Source organism: Notamacropus eugenii, chromosome 1, assembly GCF_028372415.1.
Source record: "Notamacropus eugenii isolate mMacEug1 chromosome 1, mMacEug1.pri_v2, whole genome shotgun sequence".
In the NCBI taxonomy this organism is placed as follows: domain Eukaryota; kingdom Metazoa; phylum Chordata; class Mammalia; order Diprotodontia; family Macropodidae; genus Notamacropus; species Notamacropus eugenii.
The window spans coordinates 333,317,844-333,344,268 of NC_092872.1; the positions used below are offsets into that span (position 1 = coordinate 333,317,844).

At 37.7% G+C, this 26,425-nt stretch overlaps 1 protein-coding gene across 2 annotated transcripts in view; it reads left to right on the plus strand.

The window, feature by feature from the left end:
* GCH1 (GTP cyclohydrolase 1) overlaps positions 1-26,425 on the plus strand; it is a 67,698-nt gene that overhangs the window by 27,974 nt on the left and 13,299 nt on the right. For both annotated transcript variants that reach the window (XM_072629805.1, XM_072629806.1), the window contains exon 2: positions 19,568-19,677. In XM_072629805.1, coding sequence (XP_072485906.1) covers positions 19,568-19,677 — 110 coding nt within the window. The remainder of the gene's footprint in view (positions 1-19,567; positions 19,678-26,425) is intronic.

Sequence of the window (26,425 nt, forward strand, 5' to 3'; positions counted from 1 at the left end):
AAATAGGAGATGGCATGTTGAGTTTGGGGAATGGCTTGCAGACCAGTTTGGCTAGAATGTAAAATGAATACGTAAAAAAGGGAAGAAATAGGAAATATGACTAGAAAGTAAGGAGTCAGATTGTTGAGGATTTTAAACATCAGGTTGAGGAAGAATACATTTTATCCTAGGGGCAATAGGTAGCCACAGAAGATTTTTTTGAGTAGAGGAGTGACAGAATTGTGTTTTAAGAACATCAATTTTAAATCTGAGTAATGAATGGATAGGAGAACGAAGGGGTAACTAGAAGTTAATAACAAGGCACTTGAACTGTTTTGAAGGTTTGATCTAATTTTTTCATTAAGAGAAACCAATTTATTTTGTGGAGTAAATATTATTCTTATGATAATCTCTTCCATTTGGAGTCTTAGCTGGACATCCTCCATGATGGTGGCAAGTGTCTTTAGTACACATTCAACAGTATTCAGTATTCAAGCAAAATTCTCTGAAGAATTAAAGGCCCCATTAAGGGCTGTGACTTATTACCAATGAACTGTGCAGGGAAAAGTGGCAGATAAGATATCTTTGGAGAAATGTATTATCAGGAAAGAAGCTGGGTAAGTTTTCTTAAGAAATAGAGAACCATTATGTTCCTTTGGTATTCATGTAATGTCTTGAGCTAGAGAATGGCCTCTAGTTCTTCAGATAGACGTGCTATGGAGGATTTATGGGAAGATATGAATGAGAGTCCCACAGGATAAGGAAACAAAAGTGTATCATTACAAAGAGTACTCACACTGATGAGTCAGAAGTAAGTGTATTTGGATAAATATAGAAAGTACAAAAAACATGAGTAAATATATTGAATAGTATATCCCTATTGTGTTCATTTCTCTGTTCGGGAAACGTGCTTAACAGATGCCACCCTCAGTGAGCAGTGTCATTTACCTGGCAGCAGCAACCTAAAAAAAAACATCAAAAAGTCCTAGAGGAAATAAGATGGTTATGAGACTTTCCTTGCATCCGGAATCCTTTTACGATATAGATGTCTCATAGTCACTAATAACTCTCAGCATTCCAGGTCTTATCTGTTAAGATAGAATTACAAATGGTGCCATGGTACTTATTGCCCAGAAATTTCATACGGTATAAATGAATATGGGATGACCTTTGGCACAAGACTGATCTGCCTCAAATGATACTAATAGCAAATGGCCAGTTTGTCCAAGTAATATTTTCTTTATTTAGAACTTTCCTGAACCCCATCTAGTTACCCTCATCTATTTAGTAAGTTTTATTTTCAGAGTCAACAACTGAATTGATGCTAAAAGAGCCATAAATTTTCCCCTTGAAAAATTAAATTTGGTTAATGTGTCTTTCAGGACTTCTGGAAAGTATTTGCTTTCATTGTTCCCCTCTCCTTTGGGTAATATATGATTTTAATTTTGTGCTTCAGAAATAATAAAAATAGTGGATTGTACCAGACACATGTAGGAAAGCAGGGATTAGGACACATCAGAGAGTCTCTGGCTTGGAATCTGTCCATTTCCTCTAAAAGCCATTGATAAGGAATAATACAATGAAAGCACAAGACAGTGGTTTATTCCAGGATAAAAATAGCTTTCTTTTTGGTAAAAACAAAACAAAACAAAACTTTACCTACATTAATAGTTACTGCGAATCGAATATTGAAAATGGAAGCATTGGCTTTGTCTTACTTTAATTTGATTATCTCCATGATCTTTTTGGTTACACCATTACTTTCAAAGGTATTTGAAACAGTACTGGTTCAGGGAAAATGGGTGATGTGGCACAGATGTAATTGGTGTCTTTCTTATGAACAAGTAATTACAATCTAAACAAATTATGTTTATGATATGTACTAGTAAACAATCTATAGTTTGAGAAAGGTAGTATTTATTTGTAGCAGCTAGTTCAGTTGACTACTCCTCAAGAGTCTAACATAATAGGTGTCAAACAGATATTCTTCAGATATAGTAAACACATCAGCACATGTCACTGTGGAGAGCTCATTATAGTGGAAAAGCTCCGTTAGTCAAAACAGTGTTGTGGAAGGTATTTAACTGTTCTCCAATTGGTAGCACCCCCTTAATTTCCATTTCTTTGAGACTACGTAAATATTTTATGTATATAATAGCTAGCTTATATAGTGCTATTATATATAGTTTAGTATATAAAGCATGTATACATATATACATATACTATATATGAACTATAATATGAAGGTTTGCGGAGTGCTTCATGTATGTATCTCTTTTGACTCTCATAACAACCCTATAAACTAGGTGCTTATATTTAAAGATGAGGAAACCAAGGTACACAGTAGTTAAATGATTTAACAATTACTTAAATATCTGAGGTAGGATTTGAAATCAGGTATTCTTGATTTTAAGTCTATCACTCTATTTATTGCACCACCTATGGATCCTTTTCCTTTTTCTTTGATCTCTTGAGTTTAGGGCTACAAGTGATGTTCCAGGCTAAAAGGGAAATCATAGTTTCAGGTCCACATTGCTTTCCAGAATGGGTGTGCCAGTTTGTAGCTCCAACAGCATTCCTGTTTTTTGGCAACCCCTCCAATGTTTGGCATTTTTCTTTTTTGTTTTGGTCAGTTTTGCCAATTATGAGGTGGTACCTCAGAGTTTATTTCAATTGTTTTTTTTAATTATTAGTTATTTGTCACATTTTTGTGTGCTTGTTGATTGCATGGATATCTTTGATTTGAAGCTATCTGTTCATAATCTTTTGACTACTTATTAACTGGGGAATAGGTCATACTTCAGTTATTCTTAAGCCCTTCTCTTATGCATAATTTGTGCAGTCACAGACCCCACTTGCCAGTTTTTGAGGGTACTTATGGAAGTCTCACCTGTCTCTAATATCATGTAGGTTTATGGTGAATCATTGGTGATCGCCTCCTTTTTCCTTTGACATATGACAGCTTATCTTCCATTGTACCAGCTCCTCCTGTTAGGCAAGTCTTAGAGTTCCAAAACAACCTATGTTGTTTCTCCAGTTGTACTGTCCAAATTAGTTTTGGGCAGTTGGGCTAGTAGAGTTATTAAAATTACCTGGTGCTATATGATTAATAGCTCCCCAAAAAAGAATTGTAAATTGTTAACAAATCACGCATTCTTTGAAATCCAGGTCAAAATGGTCTTGAAGTTTTCTTGCATCTGCAAATTTGCAAAGATAACTAAAGATAGAAATGATAAAATGGAGAGGCTTACAGAAGACTGGAACCTAACACAGTTCTAGGAGAGCTACAAATTAGGCTAAACATTCTGGAAAACAATTTGAAAACATGTTTAAAAAGGTTTCTGAAATGGCCATACTTTTGACCGAGATCCCCCATGGCTAGATTTCCAAGGAACGTAGTGGGTACATGATAAATTGCTTGTTGATTGATTTATGTGAAATAAAAGTAATTAATTTTTAAAAGTTAAAAAAATTTCCTGGGGTTGTATTAGAGACATCAAAAAGAAACAGGGATGAGACCAGTTTCTCTGAGACCCGGGGAGGAGAGTAATTTGCAGTCACTACTTTAAAAGTTTGACAAACACTGCCCTTTGTGTGTGTCTCTGTGGATTGAAAACTGTCCCTGTTCAGTCATTTAACTCCACATAGAAAACCTGTTTAGGAGGAATAACTTGCTAAAGTGGAACCTGTAGCGTCAAGAATGAACTGGGTTCAGATTCTGCCTCTAATCCATATTATGTGAACATGAGCAAATCATTTAACCTCTGTGAACCTCAATTTCCTCATCTGTGCGATGAAGGTAACAGCTTGGGCATCTTTAAAGGTTCTTATAAGGAACAAGATAATAATATGTTGTCCTTTGCAAACCTTGAAGTGCTATAATGAATGTCAACTATTTTATTCTCATTCTGTTTTCTCATTTTTATTTGATAGAATTCTATTAGAAACTGACCTAGAAAAAGACACTATCTTCATATTGTTGCTTTATGGACAGTAGTGGATAAGGGATTGATTATTGCAATTTAATAAGCGTTGCAAGGAAAGCTCATCTTCCGGGAGCACACTGAATCTTCAATATGATTCTAGTAGCAGTGCAGTTCACAATAGCGCAGACAGACAGACACACATATACCCCCATATTTCATCTGGTTCCCTCATGATTTTTATTTCTTACACTAGGTTTCTGTATTCTGAGGTCTTTTAATTCCATGTAGTTTAGGCGCTATGAGTATTTGGTATGGTAACATCTATTAAAATATTATTTTAAATTTTTATGGGTCAAAGATTATGTTTGGAAAATTGTGGTCAATAATTCAGTCTACTTGTTGAATTCTTAAGGGCATTTTGAGGTTTGTATTTATATTACAGAGAATTTTATTTTAGTTAATATAATGGAAGCCCATCTTATAATGTGCTCTGCTTGCTACCTGTTCATGTGGAGGCTCTGTCTCTGAGCCAGCTTCTGGGCCATAATGGAAGGGTTATGACCCGTCTCCATTTTAGAGCATGTGCTTGTATTTTTTGTCTGCTGATGACTGACCGTGTGACTAAAAAGTCTTTTACTTGGATGTTGAGCCAGAACTGTGACTGTATGTTAAAAAAAAAAAAATCACATACAAGTGAAATCTCTCTTCCCCTTTTGAGTGAGGAGGAATCTTGTTTGTTAGCCACTGAGTAGGGAAAGAAGTAATTTTAACTGCCTTCTCTGCCATATATTCATGAACACTTGGCACTTTTTTCTTCTGTCCTTGTGTCTATTCTTTCCTGGTCTTAGATGAAGGAGTTGGAGTGGGTGAGGTCAGGACCATATTCACAAAGTCAGAAGAATCATCAGGGGTCCAAGAACTAGTGTCCATAGCAGAGTTGGCTAGTAGTAGGAATAGCCAGACTTAGGGCTCTAAGGAGCAATCTGCTGGACTCAGCACATGACCTGGAAGCCAAGACAACATGTCCTGAAAAGGGAGTCACTTGTCTATTGACCACACCATACCTTGAAAGGAACTTGGTGGAGGGAAGAACTAATAAAATATTAATTATTTTAGATTTGAAGCTACTCTGGAAGCTTTTGTTCCGCTTTTGCTATATATTATCAGAAAATGTTCCTTTGTAAAAGCTAATTTATTAATTGGTTAATTGATATTAGTGAATCACTGGCTAAATGATATTGAAGAGAGATTAACTGGTGTGGATTTGGGAGAAATACACTGGATGGGATTTTGTGAGAGGAGAATCTCCTAAACTTTCAGTAGTACCCTTAAAACCCTGAGGGGAAAATCAGTAGCTGTGTTCTAGGTATCAACCAGCCAGTGAGAGTGGGAAGGTTAGAACACGTATGTGTCATGTTACTGGCATGTGATTCTGGCCATCTGATCATGTTTTTTTAGGCATTGGATAAGTGCTCAATTTTTCCCAATTTCTGCCATTTCCTTACAAAACTTGTCTATTATTATAATTGCTGTTGTCATTATATAATCACTAATTACGTGCTTCATGTATTGTATGTATTATATTAATTATAAAGGGGCATAGTTGACATAGTATAGATGACTGAAGTAAAAAAAAAAAGATAACCTCAAGGGCATGTCCTGTCAATGGTGTTAATACCAATGTGTTAATAATATCACCATCTTTGCATATCAGTTTTATCTGTCCATTTCAACAGCATAAAATATAATTAACACATATATATTTTTTCAATGACTAGTATTTGCTTCTTCCATGCAATTAGTACTATTCCAAATAATAATTGTTTTGCCCAGAAGTTACATGTACTTTCTTTCCCTTGTTATTTACACTGAGTATGAGCTTTTCTTGCCAGTTTAGACTCTGTAATATGAACTTGTTCCTTTTACATTAAGCCTCAGTGAATTTCCAAGATAATAATAGTTACTGGAAGTGATTTGTCTGGATGCTAAATTATATACCGAAGTGATGAGGAAGACTATCTGGAAGGATTTGACTTCCTGTATTCGTATTGGGATTTACCTTCCCTTTGTTGCCCCTACATGCTTGGAGGAACCTTATCCCAACTCCCACTGTCAAAGATGAGTCTCAGGTTCCAGAGCAAGGCTACCTCTCTTACTCATAATTTGTACGGATACTGTTGAAAAGCCAGAGGTGATTCTCTAAGGCCATTTTCCCACTGGTTAGCTTTTCTTCAGTATTGTCAGTTGAGAATTTTTATAGCCAGTATTAAATATCTTTCACTAAGTGATACAGTAAGAAAACTGATATTTATCAAATATCTTTCCAAAAGTATATGACACACTTTCCCACAAACACACACAGAATCCAATGGAAAGTGGGTTCAGACTTTGAGAGCACATGTGGCAAAGAAGTATCTCACAGCTTCGGGTTGCTGGAAGTCCTTTCCTTCCATTGGTGGGATACTCAAGAAGTTTTCCTTGGGCACAGTATAATTTCTTTTTTGGACTCCTTGTGGAACTATGAATTTATGTCTTGTTTGTCTTTGGTGACCAATGCAGACACGTCAATCAGTTGATCTTGGTAGTGCTAGGTAATGGAAGGGAAGACAGCAATGCCAAAATCCTCCAGATCTTTCCAACCTTCTCCTTTGGCCAAAAAGGTGAGGAGGGAGGAGACCTAGGACAAGGTTCAAACCAAGGCCTATGCTTCCTCCTCTGCCCCCAGTGACTATTTGTCAGGAAATTTACTGGAACACCACCTCATGAATGACTTTCAAAACCAGCTTAGCACTGGAGTTGTCACATCATTCCGATCCCATGCTTAACGTTAAGACCAAGTGAGTTCAGCCCTTTGAGCTTACTTACTTTAAGTGGGATGGGGTGACTTGATTGATTTATATGATTACCCTGCTCCTACACCTATATTTTCTTTTGCAGACTTTCGTGTGTATGTGTGTGTGTGTGTGTGTGCGTGAACATCTGGTTCTGTTCTACAAGAACTCAATAAAAACTCATGTTTATGTAGCATTTTAGGGTGTGCAAAGTACTTTTTCCTACAATAATCTTGTAAGGAAGGCAGTGCAAATATTATCTCCAGTTTGCACATGGAACAACTGAGGCTCAGGATTCAAACCCAAGTTGTCTTAGTCTACTACTTTTCCTCTTGTTCCATGGTTTTTCTCAAAGAGCTGTCTCAGATTTCTTTTTTTTTTTAAAGCCATTACTGATTGATCATGGCACCAACATTAAAATCTCCCATCCTTGACTGTAACAGTCATAGTCTTTACTAGTAGTTCTCAGTGTGTTAGCCACTGATTCTGGAGGGGGTCCTCAAATCAATTAAGCATTGCCATTTTAAACTTTATTTATCTCCAATAAAACATGCAGGATAACTCATCATAGTAGGTTTACATACCACCTCCTATAGCTTTGGTCAAAAAGTATGTCTTGCATTCATTATTGGGTGCCACATTTGAGAAAGGACTTTGATAAAGTTGAGAGTGTCCAGAGGAAGGCAAACGGCATGACAGAATGACTTGCGATTATGCCATATCAAAGCTGGTTGTTTGGGGTATGTTTGGAAATTTTCAGTCTGTCTCTACTCAAAAAACTACAGTAGCTTTCTGGGCTAAAAGGGAAACTCTGTTTTGGCTTGTAAAATGGTCCAGACAACCATTCCGAGGCCTATAATGCATCACTACCCTTCACTCACTCTATCTTCAAGCTCAAATGGTCTGTTTTGCTTGTCCATCTCTCATCTCTTCATGGGCTGTCCCCCATTCACTTCTTAGGAACTCTAACTTCTTCAAACCTTGGCTCAAATGCAGCCATCTACGTGAGGCCTTTTCCTGATCCCCTCGTCTGATTATGCATTAGAACCCATTATTTCATATTTGCTTTGCATACATTTTTATTTACTCACATGTTTACGTATTATTTCCCCCCTAGAATATAAACTTTTTTGAGGTCAGGGACTTGCGTTTTTATCTCTGCATCCTTAGTGCCTTGCATAGGACTTAATACATTTTGAGGTGTGAGGGGCAATAAAATGTGTGATTTTATTGGTGTAGGGAATCGAGGAGGAAGTATCCTCCCCTCATGAGGATTGGCAGCTCTTCTGCAATATATAGTCTGAGCCCTGAGAGGTTAAGAGGTTTGACCAGATTCACATAAACACTGTGTGTGTCAGTCAGGACTCGAAGCCAGATTGTCCTGACTCCAAGGTTGGCTCTCCAGCCCCTCTGACATCCTGCCTTTTCTTGCCTCCTATGTTACAAACACTTTATAAGCTCTTATTGAGGAAATGACTGACTTGTTCTGCTCAACTCTGAAGGGCCAAACTAGGATGGGTAAAAGTGAGTCAAGTTTAGTCCCAGTAGAAGGAAAAATTTTCCTTAAATTAGAACTGTCTGAAAATAGAATGGACTGCATTGAGTGGTGGTAGGTTCATAGAGGAATACTTGGGGTTATTGAAGAAACAAAAACCTATACTTTGAGTTTTAGGCATAAATCTACCAGAAATAATTTTTACCAATTAAAATTAAACTAAGCATTTCTTGCTTTGAGAGGAGTATAAAAATTTCTCAAAGTATCCTAATGCTTTTGAAAATCTCTCTAACAAGCCATTTCAGAGTTATTCATAATATTTATAATTTTAATTTATAATATTCTTAAATAAAAGACAAAATTGCAGAGTAAAGATTGAGGAAGGCTTCTCAGTACAAAAGTAACTTAAAATGTCACTCTTGAAGCCAAGGGAACAATTTTCTTAAAATCATTCAATCCCTCTTTCTACTACTCCCTCCAAGGATTTTCCTTTCTACCTGGTCAAAGGTGAATTCACACTTCTATTAATTGAAATATTCAGACTTCCTCCTTGTTTTAGTCTGATCATTACCCCATTCATTTAAACAGAAAGGCCTTCCTGAACCTATCAGGCTATCAGACTGGGGGGTGGATTAGAAACTGGTTAGACTTTTAGCAAATTGATAGTTAAAGATTGATATCGTTTTCTCATTCATATTAGTCCAAAGGCTTCAGACTAGGATATGGAGAAAAATGTTTTCTTAGTATTTTTAAAATAGGGAGCAGGGAAGTAAGGACTTCATTGTGTTTCCACAGATCTTGATTGGATTAGATAGGGTCTCTGTGGTCCCTCTTAAGTGTCTTTATGAAGTTTTGGCTGTATGGAACTAACCCTGATTCTGTGTGAATTATCATGTCTTCCACTTGATAGCTCATCATAGAAATATGTACATATATATATGTATATATGTGTGTGTGTAAGAGACACCTTGACAACTCAGTAGATAGGCCTGGAGTCAGGAAGACCTGAGTTCAAATTTGGCCTCAGACACCAACCTTGGGGAAGACATTTACTCTCTGTTTGCCTTAATCCATTGGAGAAGGAAATGGCAAACCACTCCAAGAAAACCCCATGAACAGTATGGTCCAAAACATCGGACAAGACTGAACGACAGTATGTAGTGTATGTGTGTATATAGTTATATGTAACTTTTCAAACGTATCAAAATGCTACTATACTTGATAAAAGGTCATTTAAAAACATCATAGAATTCTTTATGGCTTTCTGCCATCATGTAATTTCTTAAAAAATTGATATTAATATTTTAATGTTTGTGTGCTATGCGTGTGTGAGGATCTGTGACAAGTTTTTTTTTGTTTTTGTTTTTGCTAAAAAGAGGTCTTTATATTCAAAGATGGGAAACCAGTAGCTTACCAATACATCCTGGTCCACAATCATATTTTTTCCCCCCATTTATTTATTTTATTTTTAATTTGTAGAATAAAATAAGCATCTCCACACTATGGTATAATTAAAAAAAGATGATTGCACATGAAACTGCAAATCTCTTATGTATATCTTGATTGTATCCAAAGAGGTAGCATAGAATAATAGAAAGGACTCTGTCTAGCCTTGGATGGTTTGGGGCCTTGACCCTATTCTACCTCCTTAACAGTCATGTAACTTTGGGCCAGGGCACTAAGCTTTTCCTGCCTGTTTCCTTATCTATGTGTGTTCATCCTTCATTGCCAAAGAAGACCACGCCATCAGAGAAATAATGACATGACTTGCACTTGACTTTGTTTTTGAGGGAGGGCTGTGCAGGTCACCAGCCTCACTTCTCCTCCAGAGCCATCTGAATCCAGTGACCAGATATTCATCAGGATGACTAGAGATGACCCAGGATGAGACAATTGGGGTTAAGTGACTTACCCAAGGTCACACAGCTAGTGAGTGTCAAGTGTCTCAGGTGAGATTTGAACTCAAGTCCTCCTGACTCCTGCACTGGTGCTCTATCCACTGTACCACCTAGCTGCCCTTCCTTATCTATAAAATAAAAAGAATAGGCATCAACCATATCTGCGCCCTAGCTGGCTCAGTGGAGAAGATGCCAGGCCTGGAGTTAGGGAGACTTGAGTTCAAATGTGACTTCAGCTACTTATTGGCTCTGTGACCCAGGAAGACATTTAACCTCTGCCTCAGTTTCCTCATCTATTAAATGGGGTTAATAATAGCACCTACCTCACAGGGATGTTGTGAGAACAAAATAATGATAATATTTATAAAGGGATTTTGCAAATCTTAAAGCTCTATACAAATGCTAGTTATTATCTTTGTCATATTTAAACTCATTTCCCCAAGATATTAAGTTTCTTTAAGTCAAAGATTATATCATTCCTTTGGCATTTACACAGCAGAGAGCTTAACTGACTATCAAGAAGCCAACAAAAATTTTTTTGGTGTTAAGTTGTATCCTACTCTTTGAGACTCCACTTGGGGTTTTCTTGCAAAGGTGCTGGAGTGGTTTGCCATTTCCTTTTCCAGCTCATTTTACAGATTGAAGCAAACAGGGTGAAGTGACTTGCCCAGGGTCACATAGCTAGTCATTGTATGAGGCCAGATTTGAACTTGGGAAGATGAGTTTGCCTGACTCCAGGCCTTGTACTTTATCCACCAAGGCACATAGCTATCCCAACAAATATTCATTAAGTTCCTAATATGTGCCAGGCATTATGCTAGGTGACTGACACATGAAGACAATAACAAAATAGGCCCTGTTGGAGAAACAACATGTATAAGTCAATACAAAATATGTAAATAGTAAATTAAAAAGTTAATTTGGGGGAGGGAATAAGGAACAAACAACTGGGGAGATGTTGGGATGGATTAGGGAAGGCCTCATTTAGAAAGTAGTACTCAGACTAAGCTTTGGTTTCCCCCCCATTTTTTTTTTTTTACAACTTTTTCCATAGTTCCTTTCTTCCTTCCCACTCACCCCATCCCACTGAACAAAGGGAAGAACAGAACCATTAGAACAGATATTAATAGTCAAATGAAACCAATTTCTACATTGACTGTTCCTGAAAATGTATGTTTCAGCTGGGAGCTTTAAAGCAAGCTAGGGCTTGATTCTAAGAGCAGGTGGCGAGGAGGAAGGGTTTTCTAGGAATGGAGGGTAGTCTTTGCTAAGCACATAAAATGAACAACCACCTATTTTATTTTGCTTCCATCTCCTATTGGAAGCAACAGATGTTGGATAGTGGGAATAAATCAGGAGCCATGGGGGAGAAGATTCAGGAAATTTTCCTAGTGGGTGAAATATCTCTAGTCTGTGTGTGTGTGTGATGACCGTGAATATCTTCAAGCAGAGTAATTCAGCCCCTTCCCCATGTGGCCAAGGTCTTTGCAGCTAAGAAGGTCATAAGCTCAAGTGTAGTTCTAGGTTGTTTAGGAGGTTCATATTTCCCTAACGTTTGTAGTGATGGGCCTACCTCCTGACCTTCTGCTTCCAGATAGAAAGACTTAGAATTTCTTGAAAAGGAGGGGATACATTCTTTTTTTCTAAAAATAGCATGCCTTGGTGCTGCCACTTGTAATTAATCCCAAAGAGGAAAGCACAAGTAGTTGGGAGCACTAGAAATGTCTTCTTGCAGAAGGTGGAATTTGAGCTGAGTCTAAAAGAAAGTCAAGGGAAGCTAGAAGGCAGAGGTGATCAGGGAGAACATTCAAGGTCTGAGAAACAACCAGTGCAGAAAGACTAGAGAAGGGAGTGTTGCATGTGTAACAGGGACTGGGTGCACAGATAGAGTAGATCATTTTACTTGACCAATACAAATTCCTTGTGTAGGAAAAGGTGGAAATTTTTCCTGGGAGCATCGTGATGATATATAATGGAAATGCTTTGGGAAAAAAATGAAACGGTAACTGGCGTGGTAACTGGTTCTGGTTTGCTAACCACAGGATTAGGAGAAACTTTTACAAATGACTCTCTGGCCAGAACTTGAATGGATTTCAAGAGAGTGTTAGCTCCTAAAGCCTGGGGAAGAGGATAGTGGGGGAGAAAAAAAAGAAATTTATATAATATATGTATTTGAAAGGAATAGCAATTTGTTGTATATTTGAAAGGAATAGCAATTTGTGCGTAGTAAATCTGCAGTTTCATGTACAATCATCATTTTTGTTGTACTATGTTATGGAAATACTTGATGCCATAAACTAAAAATAAAATTTAAAAAATACTTCTTAATAATGATAGCTAATGTCTTTATCACTTAATATATGCTGAGCACTTTACAATTATTGTCTAATTTGATCCCTACAATCACCTGGAAGATAAGTACTATTATTATCCCATTTTACAAATGAGGAACCTGAGGCAAAAAGAGATTAAATGGTTTGTCCAGGATCACATAGCTAATAAATATCTGAGGCTAAATTTGAACACAAGTTTTCCAGACTCCAGGCTCATTGTACCACTTCCCTGCCCTAAAATGTTAACTGAGTTACTGACAGAAAGGGGAGATGCTAGGCTCAATATATACTCTGCCTTCATCAGACCTCATCTGGAATTGAGTGGCATGGCTGAGAAAAACATTAATATGTTATAGACTGTCCAAGGAAAAGCAAGGATGGTGAAGGGCTTTGAGTCCATGATAATGAAGTTTGACTGAAGGAACTGAGCATATTTAGCCTGGAAAAAAGAAGAAGGATGAGGGGAGAAAATAATGGTAGCTCTGTTTCAGTATTTGAAAGGCTGCCACATGGACTCTGAAGGCCAAACCAGGAGTAATGGAGGGAAGTGATAAACAGGTAAATTTAGGGTGAATGTTAGAAAACACTCCCAATTAGACTTGTCTGAAAGTGAGGTGGTGAGTTCTTCCATCTTGAAGCTGGACTATCACTTGCCACTTACGTTATTGGGTGGGTGAGTGGAGATTCCCTTTTGGATTGGGTGTGATTTGATGGCCTCTGTGGTCCCTTCCAATTCTCAAATTCTTTGGTTATGTGATTGCATAAATAAAGCCTGCAGGAAAAAGTCTGTTACCAGAAAATGATCAATGTTCAAATTATCTCAGAGCAAACTCAAAAAGGGAGTGATGGGCCTGTGTGTTGTAAAGTATTTTCCAAGAAATTGGAGTGATTTAAATATTTCACATCATGAAATTACAATGATAAGAGATTTTTGATGGAGGTACATGTAGCTCCCCACCAGATGAACAGAAGTTGACACTCCTAGATGCCTAGCAGTGTTTGAAGTCAGGTGCTCCAAGAGGATTTCAGCAATCTGTTTGATGAGTCACTGAAACAGATAACCTGTGAATGGTTATTATAGTTCATATACTTGTGAACAGAGTGGTTTCAAAATCATTTTGCATCATAACAAAGCAACATCATGTTGGGTGCTCTCTGTTCCCTTTCAGAGGTCAGCCTATCTACTGACCTCTGAAAGAGATGACACACAAAGGCAGGTGATTAGTTTCTTCCTGGGTCTCTATTTTGGAAATAGCCATTGAGCAACACTATTATTCCTGCAATCACACATCCAAAACAAATAGCATCTTTTGAGAGTTCTTTCTTTCTTCTTCTCCCATAGAAACTGCATGACCGCTACATATATTTGATTCCTTTTACTTAATTTCTTCATAGTATTTGTTCAGTACTTTCTTTTTACATTAATGTTTATATATTTTATCCTTTAGAATGCAAACTTTTTAAAGGAAGATAAATACTGTAAACTGTTTTTCTTTTTCATCTCAGACTAGTATGGATGCTTAATAGAATGCTTATGTAGGTACCATAGATGGGCCATTAGTGGAACACTATAATGCCCTGTTGTATATATTTTCTTAAAAAAAATTTATTGACTCCTTTTGTCTTTACCTCATAGATATTTCTCAGTCCCCTACAGACTGAAAACTCCTTTGTTAAAAAGAAAAAAATAAACAGAAATTTCTATTTAATTGATTATATTTGATGATGTGTGTAATATTCTGTCTTATTATTCTCCAGGGCTCTGCCATGAAGGAAAGGGAAATTTGTATCAGATACTCTCTAGGACCTTTATTGGTTTTTCCATTATTTAGAATTCTATTTGCTTTTAATGACTGCATTTAAACTGTAGTCATTGTATATATTGAGATGGAGTTTCACTAGTCAGGGATAACAAGGCAACCAGTTTGGCTGAACTATAAAGTGCATAGTAATCCTGGAAATATGGGTTATGTCAGATTATAAAGGGCTTGAAATGCCAAACAGAAGAGTTTATATTTGATACTAAAGATTATAGGGAGTCAGTGGAGTTTATTAATCAAGATGGCCAAACCCTTATTTTAGGTATATCATTTTTGCAGCTAAATGGAGGATGGATTGGAGGAAAGATTCGTCATACACCAATAAGGTCAGTGGCCTAAGGGCGGAAGTAATGAAGGCTTAAACTAGGATAATAGCTATATGTGAGTGGAGAGAAGAATAAGATGTGTGAGACAAGGACTGTATGGGAGAGATATTGTAGAAACAGACTCAACAAGATTTGGTAACTGATTTGCTATGTGGGGTAAGAAGAAAGAAAAGTTGAAGTTGACTCCAAAGTTTGTAAAACTGGAAACCTAGAAGGATGGGCATGGCCACTTCAGAAATACCTAAGTTAGGGAGAAGGCTAGATTTGGGGGGGTCAGTTGTTTTAGAAATGTTGAGTTTGAGATGTAAATGGGATGTCCAATTCAAAATGTTCAATAATCTACTAGTGATACGGGATTGATGGAGAAAAAAATATAGGAGAAAAATTGGATAGATCTATGAGGTATTTATACAGAGCTGGTAATTAAGTACATGGAAATTGATAAGGTCACCAAGATAGAAAGTATAGAGAAAGAAAAGAGCCCAGGACAGAGTCTTGGGGCACACCCACACTGAAGAGGTGGAACATAGGGTGATGATACAGCCTTGGAAAGGAACCAAGAAGGAGCAGTGGTATGAAATCACAGAGAAGAGATTAGACAATAGTGTCAAATGTCACACAGGTCAAGACTGATGATGATTAAAATTAGGTTATTGGATTTAACAATAAAGAGATTATTGATAGCTTCCAAGGCTGAGAGTGGAGGCAATGAAAGTAGACAGCTTTTTATGGATGAGTGGCTTGAAAAGACAAGAGAACAATAAGCAAAAATCTCGAGAAGAGGGTAGGGCTGAGTGAAAGTTTTTAAGGATGAAAGAGAACTGTGTACTTTGTAAGATAGGGAAGGAGACAGTAGGAAGAGAGAACTTAAAGATTAGAGAAAGAGAAGAGATGATTGTGGGGGTAATCTGTTGAAAAAGATGGGAGAGTATGGAATCAACATGGGTAGGAGTTGATTTTAATAAAGATAAGATGATGAACAGGTGGAACTGAATGGACCAGTAGAAGGACAAGATGACAGTCACAGAGGGGCTCAGTCCACTTGGAAAGAATATAGATCCAAGCACCTCCCCAGGTTCTGAGAAGAAACTTCCTGAAATGAACATTGCTTAATTCTAGCCCTTGTTTATATTAAAGCTTATCATAAAGAAAAGGAAAAGAAAGAAACCAGAGTAAAGGTGGGAAGACTGGAGGATCATCAATTAAGGGCTTTGGAAATGTAGAGATTGGGGAGAAGAGGCCACTGATAGGGAATGAATGCTATTTTTCTCATTATGAGGTCCTCTGTAAAAAAGGTAGAAGAAGGGTTGTGGGGGAATCCTGAGAAGAGATTAAAGGAGGTTAGGAACAACCATAGAAAATCAGTTTGGTAGGAGGGAGCAAGAAAAAGTTTGTCTTGATGCACTGAGGGACCAGTTGAGATTAGATATAAAATTTGTATTCGATCCAGGTGCCATGACTTCCTCTAGCACCATTGTGCACTGTGTTAATGGCAGCAGAGGGGATAGATGGTGTGGATAATCCAGAGTTGGGCAAGGGATTCATGGGTATAGGACAATTAAAATTTTGAACTGGGTGAAGATTAGGAAGGTCAGTAATTGTAAAAGCATCTTTTTTTTTTTTTTAAGAATATTATCCTTTGTATTCAGGACATATGCAGTATATACTTGAACATATTATGGTATAATGAGTAAGATGTTATTTTAAACCTAATTTCTGCAAGACTGTCTTTTAGTTTTTGAAGTAATTCTCATTAAAAAAAAAAGAGTAGTTTTTTGGGTAATTTATGTGCTTGTCTTTATAAAATACTGAATTACTGTTTTCTATTGTTCTGGTTTCTTGCTTACCTAGACTATTCCACCAATTTCCTTTTCTTTTTTTTTTTTAAGCTTTATCAAATGAGTTTTGATGACTTCTACTTTATAGTTCAGTAATCCTGTGGACCTTTAATTTGTACTGTATTTTCAAAGGGAGATTTTAAAAATGAAGTACCTAAGAGAGAGCAGAATATATTGTGGATTTTTCATTGTTTTCATCCTTAAGAATTACAATAAAATGACAGCAAATGACAATTAAAAATATACAACCTGGAACTGACGTATTTAGGTTATTTTGAACAAACCCTTAACTTGGAGAGTACTGTGGATGACTTCTCTGTGGCCTTTGTTGGTTATAATCAATAATAAGAAATGATGTCTCAAATCCTGGTTTCCAGGGTTACCTACTCAGTGCTGATAGCAGGCAGGAAATTAAAACAATCTGTGATCTTGTTTTGTTTTTATTAGTTACAGATGGCAGCTTTCAGATATATACATGTTAGAGTAAAATATAAGTAAATACAGTGTGGAAAAACTTCACTACAGAAGAATAATAACGTGAATAAATAAAGCTAATTAGGTATCTTAATGATATGATTAAGACACAGCTAATATTGAGCTAGTTGCCACGTTATTGCTGTTATTATACGTAAGTAGTTTTGATGTGTTATGAGTAATCTCTTCCTTAGTGATCCCATCCATTCCCATGAGCTTAAATGTCATCTCTGTGCTGATGATTCTCAGATTTATATATTTAACCTTATTTTCTCCACTGAACTCCAGGCCTACGTTACCAGTTGTCTGTTGGACATTTCAAGCATGTTGTCTCATAGACATCTCAAATTCAGCATTTCCAAAATAAAGTTCATTGTGTTTCCCCAGAAAACCACCCTACTTCTGAGAAACAGAAACTATTTCTGTTGAGGGTAATTATCCACATCCTACCAATTACCAGGTTTTGCAACTTTGGTGTTATTTTTGACTTCTCACCAAACAGTTGCTAAATCTTCCAATTTCTACCTCCATAGCACCTCTCACATAAAAATGTTCTCTTCTTTCTACTCACAAAGCCACTACTCTAATTCAGGCCTTCTTCACTACTCACCTTAGACTATTTCAATAGCCTCCAGTTAGGTGAGACCTAATTGGTCTCCCTTCTTCAAGTCTTTCCCTTCTCCAACCCATCCTCCACAAAGACATTTTCCTAGAATGCAGGTGTTACCATATAATGACCTACTCAATAAACTCCAGGGATTCCTCCATTGCCTCCAGGATCTAATAGAAACTTTTCTGTTTTTAACATTTAACATTCCACCTCCCATCTTTGTACAGAAGGTCTTCTAAACCTGAAATGAATTTCCTCCTCACCTCCACATCTTAGACTTACTTGTTTCCTTCAAAAGTCTGCTCAAATACCAGTTTTTACATTAAGCCTTACATGATCTTTCTAGTGCCTTACCCCAGTGCCCCTTTTATTTATTTTGGAGATAAATATATCATATATAATATATATACATATATATATACACACACATATGTAAATACATATCTATATTATCTGTATCTATATATAAAACGTGTGTGTATACATACACATACACACATATATATAATGTATATGTGTGTATATATATTTCTGTGCATGTAGTCCTTCCTGATATGATGTAAGCCTCTTGAGATGGACTGTTTATTTATTTTTTGTCTTTATATCCCCAGCTTTTAGAGTGGTGCCCGGCATATAATAAGCACATAACAAATGGTTGATTGGTTACATGAATATTTCCCATGCACAGTGTATTAGTAGGATGCATTGTATATGTCACTTGCTGAGACTTCTTCCTAATTAAAGGACTGGAATTTCTGCCTGAACTGATGATAGAGATATTTTGGTCCTAAGAAGATAAAATTAAAACTTTTTGTAGTTTTTATTCCATTTGAAAGTTAATTCCTTTTTCTCCTTCTTCATTTTAAGAAATTGTTCTTTTATTTCCATAACCAGGAGATTCTCAAATATGATTGAAATTTTTATTAGGCTATGATTATTTTAAAAATGACAAAACCTAGAATGTATTCTGGAGCACAGGGAGACTATTTCTGTCTTACCTTAATAAAAGAAATGATTATGGTGGAGTACTTAGAATGGAAAAACTAATTCCTTAGGAAAGGAAATTTGACTGGAAAAAAAGTTTCATTCAGTTTTCCCTTTCTAGTTTTTAGCAAGCAGTCAAAACCACAACTTAAATTGTCCTGACAATTACTTTAATGAATTTCTACCACATATTTAAATGTGGCTCTAGGGATGATAACCTAGACTTAAATTCTATTCAGTGTCTAGAAGTCATTAACCTTTTCAAGAGCCACAGTGCTACTGGGAAACTTGACTAAGGGGATCATCTTCCTGACGACTCATCAAATATCCTTTCTTTTCTGCAAGAGGATAAGTACTCCCATCTTCTACTCTACCTCAAATGAGATAATGTAAAGTGCTTTGCAAACCTTGAGGTGTGCTGTATAAATATCATCATCATCATCATCATCATCATCATCATCATCATCATCATCATCATCATCATCATCTCACAGTCATTCAAACTTCATTTCAGGAATTGAAGCCTTCTACACAGCTCCTGTTAGCAGCAAGGATGGTAAAGGGAGTATATACAGTATTTACATTTTCTCAAGTCTAGAAAATCAACAAAACATCAAATCAAGCCTTGATTTGTAGCAATTAACTTATTTCTGAGATGTAAATGCTCAGACTGAGAACTTAATAATCAGTTTCCAGGCTTGATAGAACTGGTTCCACCACACTCCTCCCCATCCTTGAATCTTCCTGTTGGCTTCTCTAACTAACCAGGCACTTTGGCAATGTGTTTAGCATTCTGGATAGAGATAGTCCAACCCAGTTTTCAGTGGAGTTCTTCAAGGGGAAATTTGACTCTTGGTTAGAATGAAGGTCTGAAGAATGTTATTAATTAAACGTCCTTAGATAAACAGTTGCTTGGAGGGGTTAATGATAAGACTGTCTCTGTCATAAGGATGCAGTTTAAAATATGAAAAACTGAAGTTGTCTGTGTTTTGCTGCCAGTTTTCTTTTTACAAAGTTGGAAGGTATGTTACTAAAACAAACATTTAATTTCAGATATCCTGAATGACGCTATATTTGATGAAGACCATGATGAGATGGTGATTGTAAAGGACATAGACATGTTTTCAATGTGTGAACACCACTTAGTGCCATTTGTTGGAAAGGTAATGTTGATTCTTATTCAACGGAGACTGCTTTTATTATCTTTATTTACTGCTGGAGTTAGTAATTTTTTTAAGCAAATTTTTTTAATTCAAATCTCTTTGTAGAATGAAAGTTTTCTTTGTGTGTGTACGTGTGTGCATACACACACATACACAAATATATGACATTTAGAAGTAAAACTACCTCTTCTTCCCTTATCAACTGATGAATCTAATAGTTTCTGGCATTTTATTTCAAAGCACTTCATGGAATGGTAAAAATAAAACCCTCCAGGGCAGACATTTGATATTAAATCAGAGCATCTTAGATGGTAGTCTTTCCATGTTATAGGTTACAATGAAGATTTGAAAAAGCTACACTGGAATTTTAATCAAGGTGACTGCAGTGACTCTGAATCTCTGATCTTTATTCTGGTCAAGCAATGAGTGATCCAAAGTGAATGTTTAATACTGCACTCTATGGTCAATGGTGAGAGCAATATTAACTTCACACACAGCATCAGACTTGAAGCAGATTTTCATATTTATAGTTAGAATTTCATATTATGTCTAGAATTGTTCCCAACACATTTATGTTATGATTTCTCATAAGGAAACAGGTACAATGTTCAGATCTAATATAGACAAGTGTAACTGAATCTAATACAGCTTCAGTGTTCGGTTGAGACATAAGCCTTTGAATTCCACATCCCAAATATATTTAACTTGAGAAATGAAAATTGTTATTATTTTGTTATAGAGCTACTATGATTACAGAATTTTTGAATTGAAAGGAACCTGAAAGATCATGTATTCTGTCCTCTTCCTTATATGGACAAGGAAACCGAAGCTCTTGCTCAAGATCATGCAGGAAGTTCATGGCAGGGACAACATCTGGCCCCATCTCTTGACTCTTAGCTCAGGGTTCTTTCCTCTATACCATATTGCTTAATTTAATTTTATCTACATTTCACTATTGTTTATATACTGATTTTGTGCACTTAATATATCGTATAGCTAAGGTATGATGTTTGAAATGATCAGATGGCTAATAAAGCATTACGGAACAACAGAATTTGAGAGTTGGTGGGGACCTTATCACACATTTGTCCAACTCGTTCACAAAAGGGAGTCCCCCATGACATACTAGACCACCGTAAAAGTGGTTACCCAGACTATACTTGACAACCTTCAAGATGAGGAGAGCACCACCCCTGAGGAAGTGGATAGGTCTAGTATTTTTTCTTGAAATCAAGCCTAAATATATCTGTTTTCAATGACTACTCATTGAATTGAATTTACAATCAACAATGATTTAGCATTCATTTAGCAAAAGAGTATGTTCCATAAAATCAAATAAGCAAAATAATGAATTGAAGCTCTGTCTACAAATGCCTCCTAGTATAATATAAGCTCTTTGAGGGGATTGTTATCATTTTGTTTGTCAATAAGTCAATCAACAAACATTTAGTGTCTGTTATGCACTTGGGTTAGTGCTAAATACTAAGGATATAAAATTTTTAAAAAATTCTCCAAGAAAGTTAAGGAAGTGCACCCTAAAGGAATTGATATTCTAATAGAGAAGATAACTTGAAATAATGAGGTGCCTGTAATGCATACCCACACATGCACATACACATACACACACACGCACATAGACACGCAGAGTATAAATAGAAGATAACCTCAGAGGGAAGGCACTAGCTGTGTGAGAGACAAGGAAAGGTCTTCTGCAGTAGGTGGAATTTGAGCTGAGTCCTGAGAAAAGGCAGAGATGTCAGGAGCCAGGTAAGGAAGGAGAAGATTGCAGGTATGGAGGATTGCCAATGCAAAGCTCCAAAGAAGAGGTGGAGTATTACATGTAAGCACCAGCAAATAGGCTAACCCTGGGCTGTGAAATGCATGGAGGGAAGTCAAGTGTAGGAACACTAGAAACTTAGGAAACAGCCAGGTTGTGAAGTCTTAAATGTCAGAAGATTTTCTATTTTATTTGGACATGATGGGAAGCCACTGGCAGTTATTAATGGGCGAGTAGAGATGACATGGTCAGACCTGCACTTTAGGAAAATTACTTTGGCAGCTGGATCAGAGTGGGGAGTATGAGTCAGGGAGATCAATTAGAAGGCTATTACAAAAGTCAGGCAATGAGAGACTGTAGTTGGGAAGTGACTCTTGGGATGATGGAGAGAAGGGGTCACAAATCAGAGAAACTATAAAGGTAGAAAGGACAAGATTTGGAAGGGTGCCTCCATGTTAGGTGATCAGGCCCCCATCACACTGATATTTCAAGGATGCATCCATGATGTTTTATTGTGATTAGGTAGGAAGAAGACAGTATTGGTGATGAAAAGTCATGAGATGCACAAATCTTCAATAGTAAGTGACCATTGTTGCCACTGCTGTTTCCAACTCCATTCCTCCCAAGGACTCCCTGCCATGTCTGATAATCTGTGCCTACTCTGGCATTAAAGTCACTCAGCATTATAAGCTTGTCCTCTTTTTGGCACATTAATGATGAAGCTTTTCAAGTCTTCATACACTTTTTCTTTGATCTCATCAGGATTCATCATAGTTGGAACATGTGCACTGATGATGGTTGTCTGGTGCTTTCCTGCAAATGGCAATTGCATTGCCATGAGCTTATCATTCACTTCTTTTGGGAGGCATGAAGTCTTGCTGACTAGACTGGATCTGATTGTGAAACTTATACCTGCTTTTCCATGTCCTTCACCACAATAGCCACTCTAGAAAAATGTGCATCTAGCTCCAGCTTCAGTAAACTGGTCTTCATTTCCCAGCCTTGTTTCATTCAGGACTGCTAATTGAATATAGAACTCGAGTTCTCTAGCAACAAGAGCTGTTTGTTTCTCAGTTAATCTATATTTCATGTTGTTCATAAGTGTGCATACATTCCATGTACCAGTGGTGGGTGGAATCATCTTCTCAAAAATTTTCTTGGTTTTTGTTTCAGCTACAGGGTGAGATTCCTGCCTGCTGAGGTAAGCAGGCCAGAGTTTGGATGAAGCAGACAATTTTTAGGACACCTTTTCTAGCTCCTTCCTTCCATGATTAGATGAGCAGTGCAGTCCTTAAAAGAGCTGCATAGACACCCAAGAGGCTGCCAAATTCCTCTATTGCTTTGGTTTAGTGAGAAGACAACTCTATGGCCTAGACCATTTATGTGCAGAGTTGTGGCCACAGCTTCCAGGGTATCTGCACCTGCTGCTTCATCACTCACCTGTTGCCATGGTACTTCAAGGTAGATGAAGTAGTAGATGATGAGTGATGTCTTTACTTGTGCACGAATTTGATTTAAGTGAGGCAAAGTTGCAGAGTCTTGAGGCTCACCCTCTCTTATAGTGTCATTAGTATCCAGTGGCAAATCAGAAGTCAAGATGACTAGCGATTGCCTGGGATGCAGTGGATGATCACGGTGTCTTCTGTGTCTGACCAAACTCTAAGCACTCCACGGCGCCTGCTTCAGCTGCCTTCATGGACATTGGAATAAAATTATTCCTGTCTTCCCATTGCAGAAGAGAAGTCTTCACATGCTTGGGTGGACATCACCCTAACTCATAGATAGATTTGAGGCCTCTTGGTTACCTGTTTTGGCCCATGTGCCTAGATGGTTTTATGGGGCTGTGGCTGCTGCACATGCTACAACTTCTTAGAGATACAGGTGAGAGTTAGGTGACAGGTGGACACCAGAGGTGGATGAAGAGCCCTGAAAGGACTTGGCATATTCTCTCATCAGAGGTACTAGTCCTCCCTGAACACCCCTTACACCCTAACTACATCATTGTCAGAAGAGACAGGTAGGATGTGAGAGTGATGAAGGTGATATGTGGTTCAGAGTGCTGAACCAATCACAGACTCATCTTCTCCAAGCTAAGCATTTGCATTCAGTAAAAGCAGAGGTCCCAATAGAAGGCAGCTGTCCGGGGACTCAATGATAACAGGCTAGAGCATCTCTCTATGTGGGAAAAGTTAAGTGCTGACTTACAGGGAAAGCTGAATCAGCAATGGTGGAGCAAGAAAGAAAAGGAAGAAAAGTGGGCAACTTTCAGAGACTTGGTGTACAGCACTGCATTTGCTCATCTGGATCAGAACACCCATAAACATCAGGATTGGTTTGATGAAAGTTATGTGGAAATTCAGAAGCTGTTAAATGAGAAATGAAAAACATGAAGTCCACAGAGTTTATCAGTGCGATAGCTTGGCAGCATTTAATTCCATCAAAAGCAAAGTGCAAGTGAAACTTAGATGTGGGATTCTTGCCTCAGTAAGAAGGTGGATCAGATTCAATTCTGTGTTGACAGCAATAATCCCAAGTGCTTCTATGATGCCCTGAAGACTATGAGCCAAGACCTCTGGTGTATCTCAACTACTCAGTGCTTATGAATCCACAATGATCAGGGACAGGGACATGATCCTAGAGACATGGGCGAAACACTTCCATAGTGTTAACAGATAATCATCAACTAATACCGAAGCCATTGATCTTATGCTTCAGGTTGTAATCATTTCTTCTTTAGCTGAACCTCCTACTGAAGAAGAGGTAGTGAATGCCATCAAGCTCCTCTTGTGTAGCAAAGCAGCTCCATCCCAGTGGAGATCTGCAAGGCAGGGGATCTGTTGCTTATACAAGAAACTGGCTGAAATCTTCCATGTTGTGTGGCAAGAGGAAGTTATCCCCCAGGAGCTTAAGGATGGACCCCATTGTTCATCTCTCTAAAGGAAAAGGAAATAGGCTGCCCTGTGACAACCACAGGGTGATCTCTATTCTAGTCATTGACAGTAGTATCCTTACCAGAGTCCTCCTTAATTGGCTGATTAATCATTTAGAAGGTGGTCATCTACCTGAGAGCCCGAGTGGCTTCAGAAAGGGCCGTGAAATGGTCACCATGATGTTTGTTCTCTGACAACTTCAGGAGAAATGCTAGGAGCAGAATAGAGGTCTGTATCCAATGCTGATCAACCTGACCAAGGCCTTTGATACTGGCAGTCATGAGGACTGATGGAAGGCCATGGTAAAATTGAATTGTCCAGAGCAGTTTGTCAGTATTGTACACCAATTTCACAATGGCATGCTCATGCAGGTTCTGGATGAAGGCCAATGCAGTGATGCTTTCCTAGCCATCAACGGGGTAAAGCAGGGCTGCATGCTTGCTCCGATGCTCTTCAGCGTGTCTTCCATGATGTTGTCATATGCCTTCAATGAGGACAAAAATGGCATCAAGATCAGCTTCTGCACTGATGGTAAATTATTTAACTTGAAAAGGCTTACAAGCCAAGACCAGGCCAAATAGAGAGAGAATTGGTGTGTGACTTCATTGGCAGATGATGGTGCACTCAGTGCAGCCTCTGAGGCCCAGAAGCAACACAGTATAAATTGATCCTCTGCTATCTGTACTAATTTTGGCCTGACAACCAACACCAAGAAAACAGGGGTCATCCACCAGCCAGCACCACACCATCCATATATGCAACAATTGATCACAAAAAATGCAGAAATTTTGAATACTGTGGATAAATTCACTTACTTTGAAAGTATATTCTCCAGAGCTGTTCACATAGACGATGAGGTTGAGGCATGCATTGCTAGAGCTAGCTCAGTGTTTGGGAGGCTCCAAAAGAAAGTGTGGAAGAGAAGTGTTGGGCTGAATACCAAAATGCAAATATGGCTCTACAGAGCCATAGTGCTTGCTACACTGTTGTATACCTGTGAAACCTGCACAATCTATCAATGCCATGCCAGAAGGCTGAACTACTCCACTTGAGTTGTCCAGAAGATCACCTGGCAAAATAAGATACTAGACTCTGAGGTATCCTCTCTAGAGTTGAGCTGCCAAACATTCAAACTCTGTTGCAAAGAGTGCAACTCCAGTGGGCTGGCCATGTAGTTCAAATGCCAAGCGCATCCTTACCCACAAGACTATTTTACAGAGAACTTGCACGAGTTAAGTGCTCTTACGTGATGGTGAGAGGAAGTGGTAATAAAGACATTCTTAAGATATCTCTGAAGAACTTTAATATTGAATGTGAGATGTAGGAATCGCAGGCACAGAACCATCCAGCATGGTGTGCTCGGTCAAAGAAGATATTATCCCCATGAGCAAAGTAGAATCAAAGAAGCACAAAGGAAATGTGGGTTGCACACATCCAGACCCACTTCCACGTTAAACGTTATAATGGACCACTTGTGCCCAATCTGTGTAGTGCCTTCCAAACTCATTTTGGTCTGATCAGCCACGGCCAAGCACACCGCACTGTGACTCCAATATTGTGATATCACTGGTCTTCTTCAGAAACAAAGAATGAACAACAACACTGGTGCTTTCTGTTTTTCTTAGTAAACTTAGATCTTTTTTTTTAGTTGTCAGCTGATTGGTTGCCTGAACAACAGATAATAGGAATGGGTGTTTAGCTAGTTATACTTCTAACACTTAAGGGATTGAATAAAGTAGAAATCAAACTATACTAGACCTAAATTACATCATAAAATATTAACTAAATGAATGGATCCTAATCTGCCTCTGAGCACATTTATATTGGGAGGTAAAATGGTGGAGCGAATAGAGCATTTTATTGGCTATTAAATGATCTGGATTTGAGTATTATCTTTGTTACTTACAGTCTGTATGTCCTTGAGTGAGTAAGTTATTTAACCTTTGTTTTCTGCAACTGTAAATGGAGCAAGTTGGACTAGGTGACCTTTATGTTACCGTGTAGCACTAGTATCATGTATGTCCATTATTCCTGTGAACAC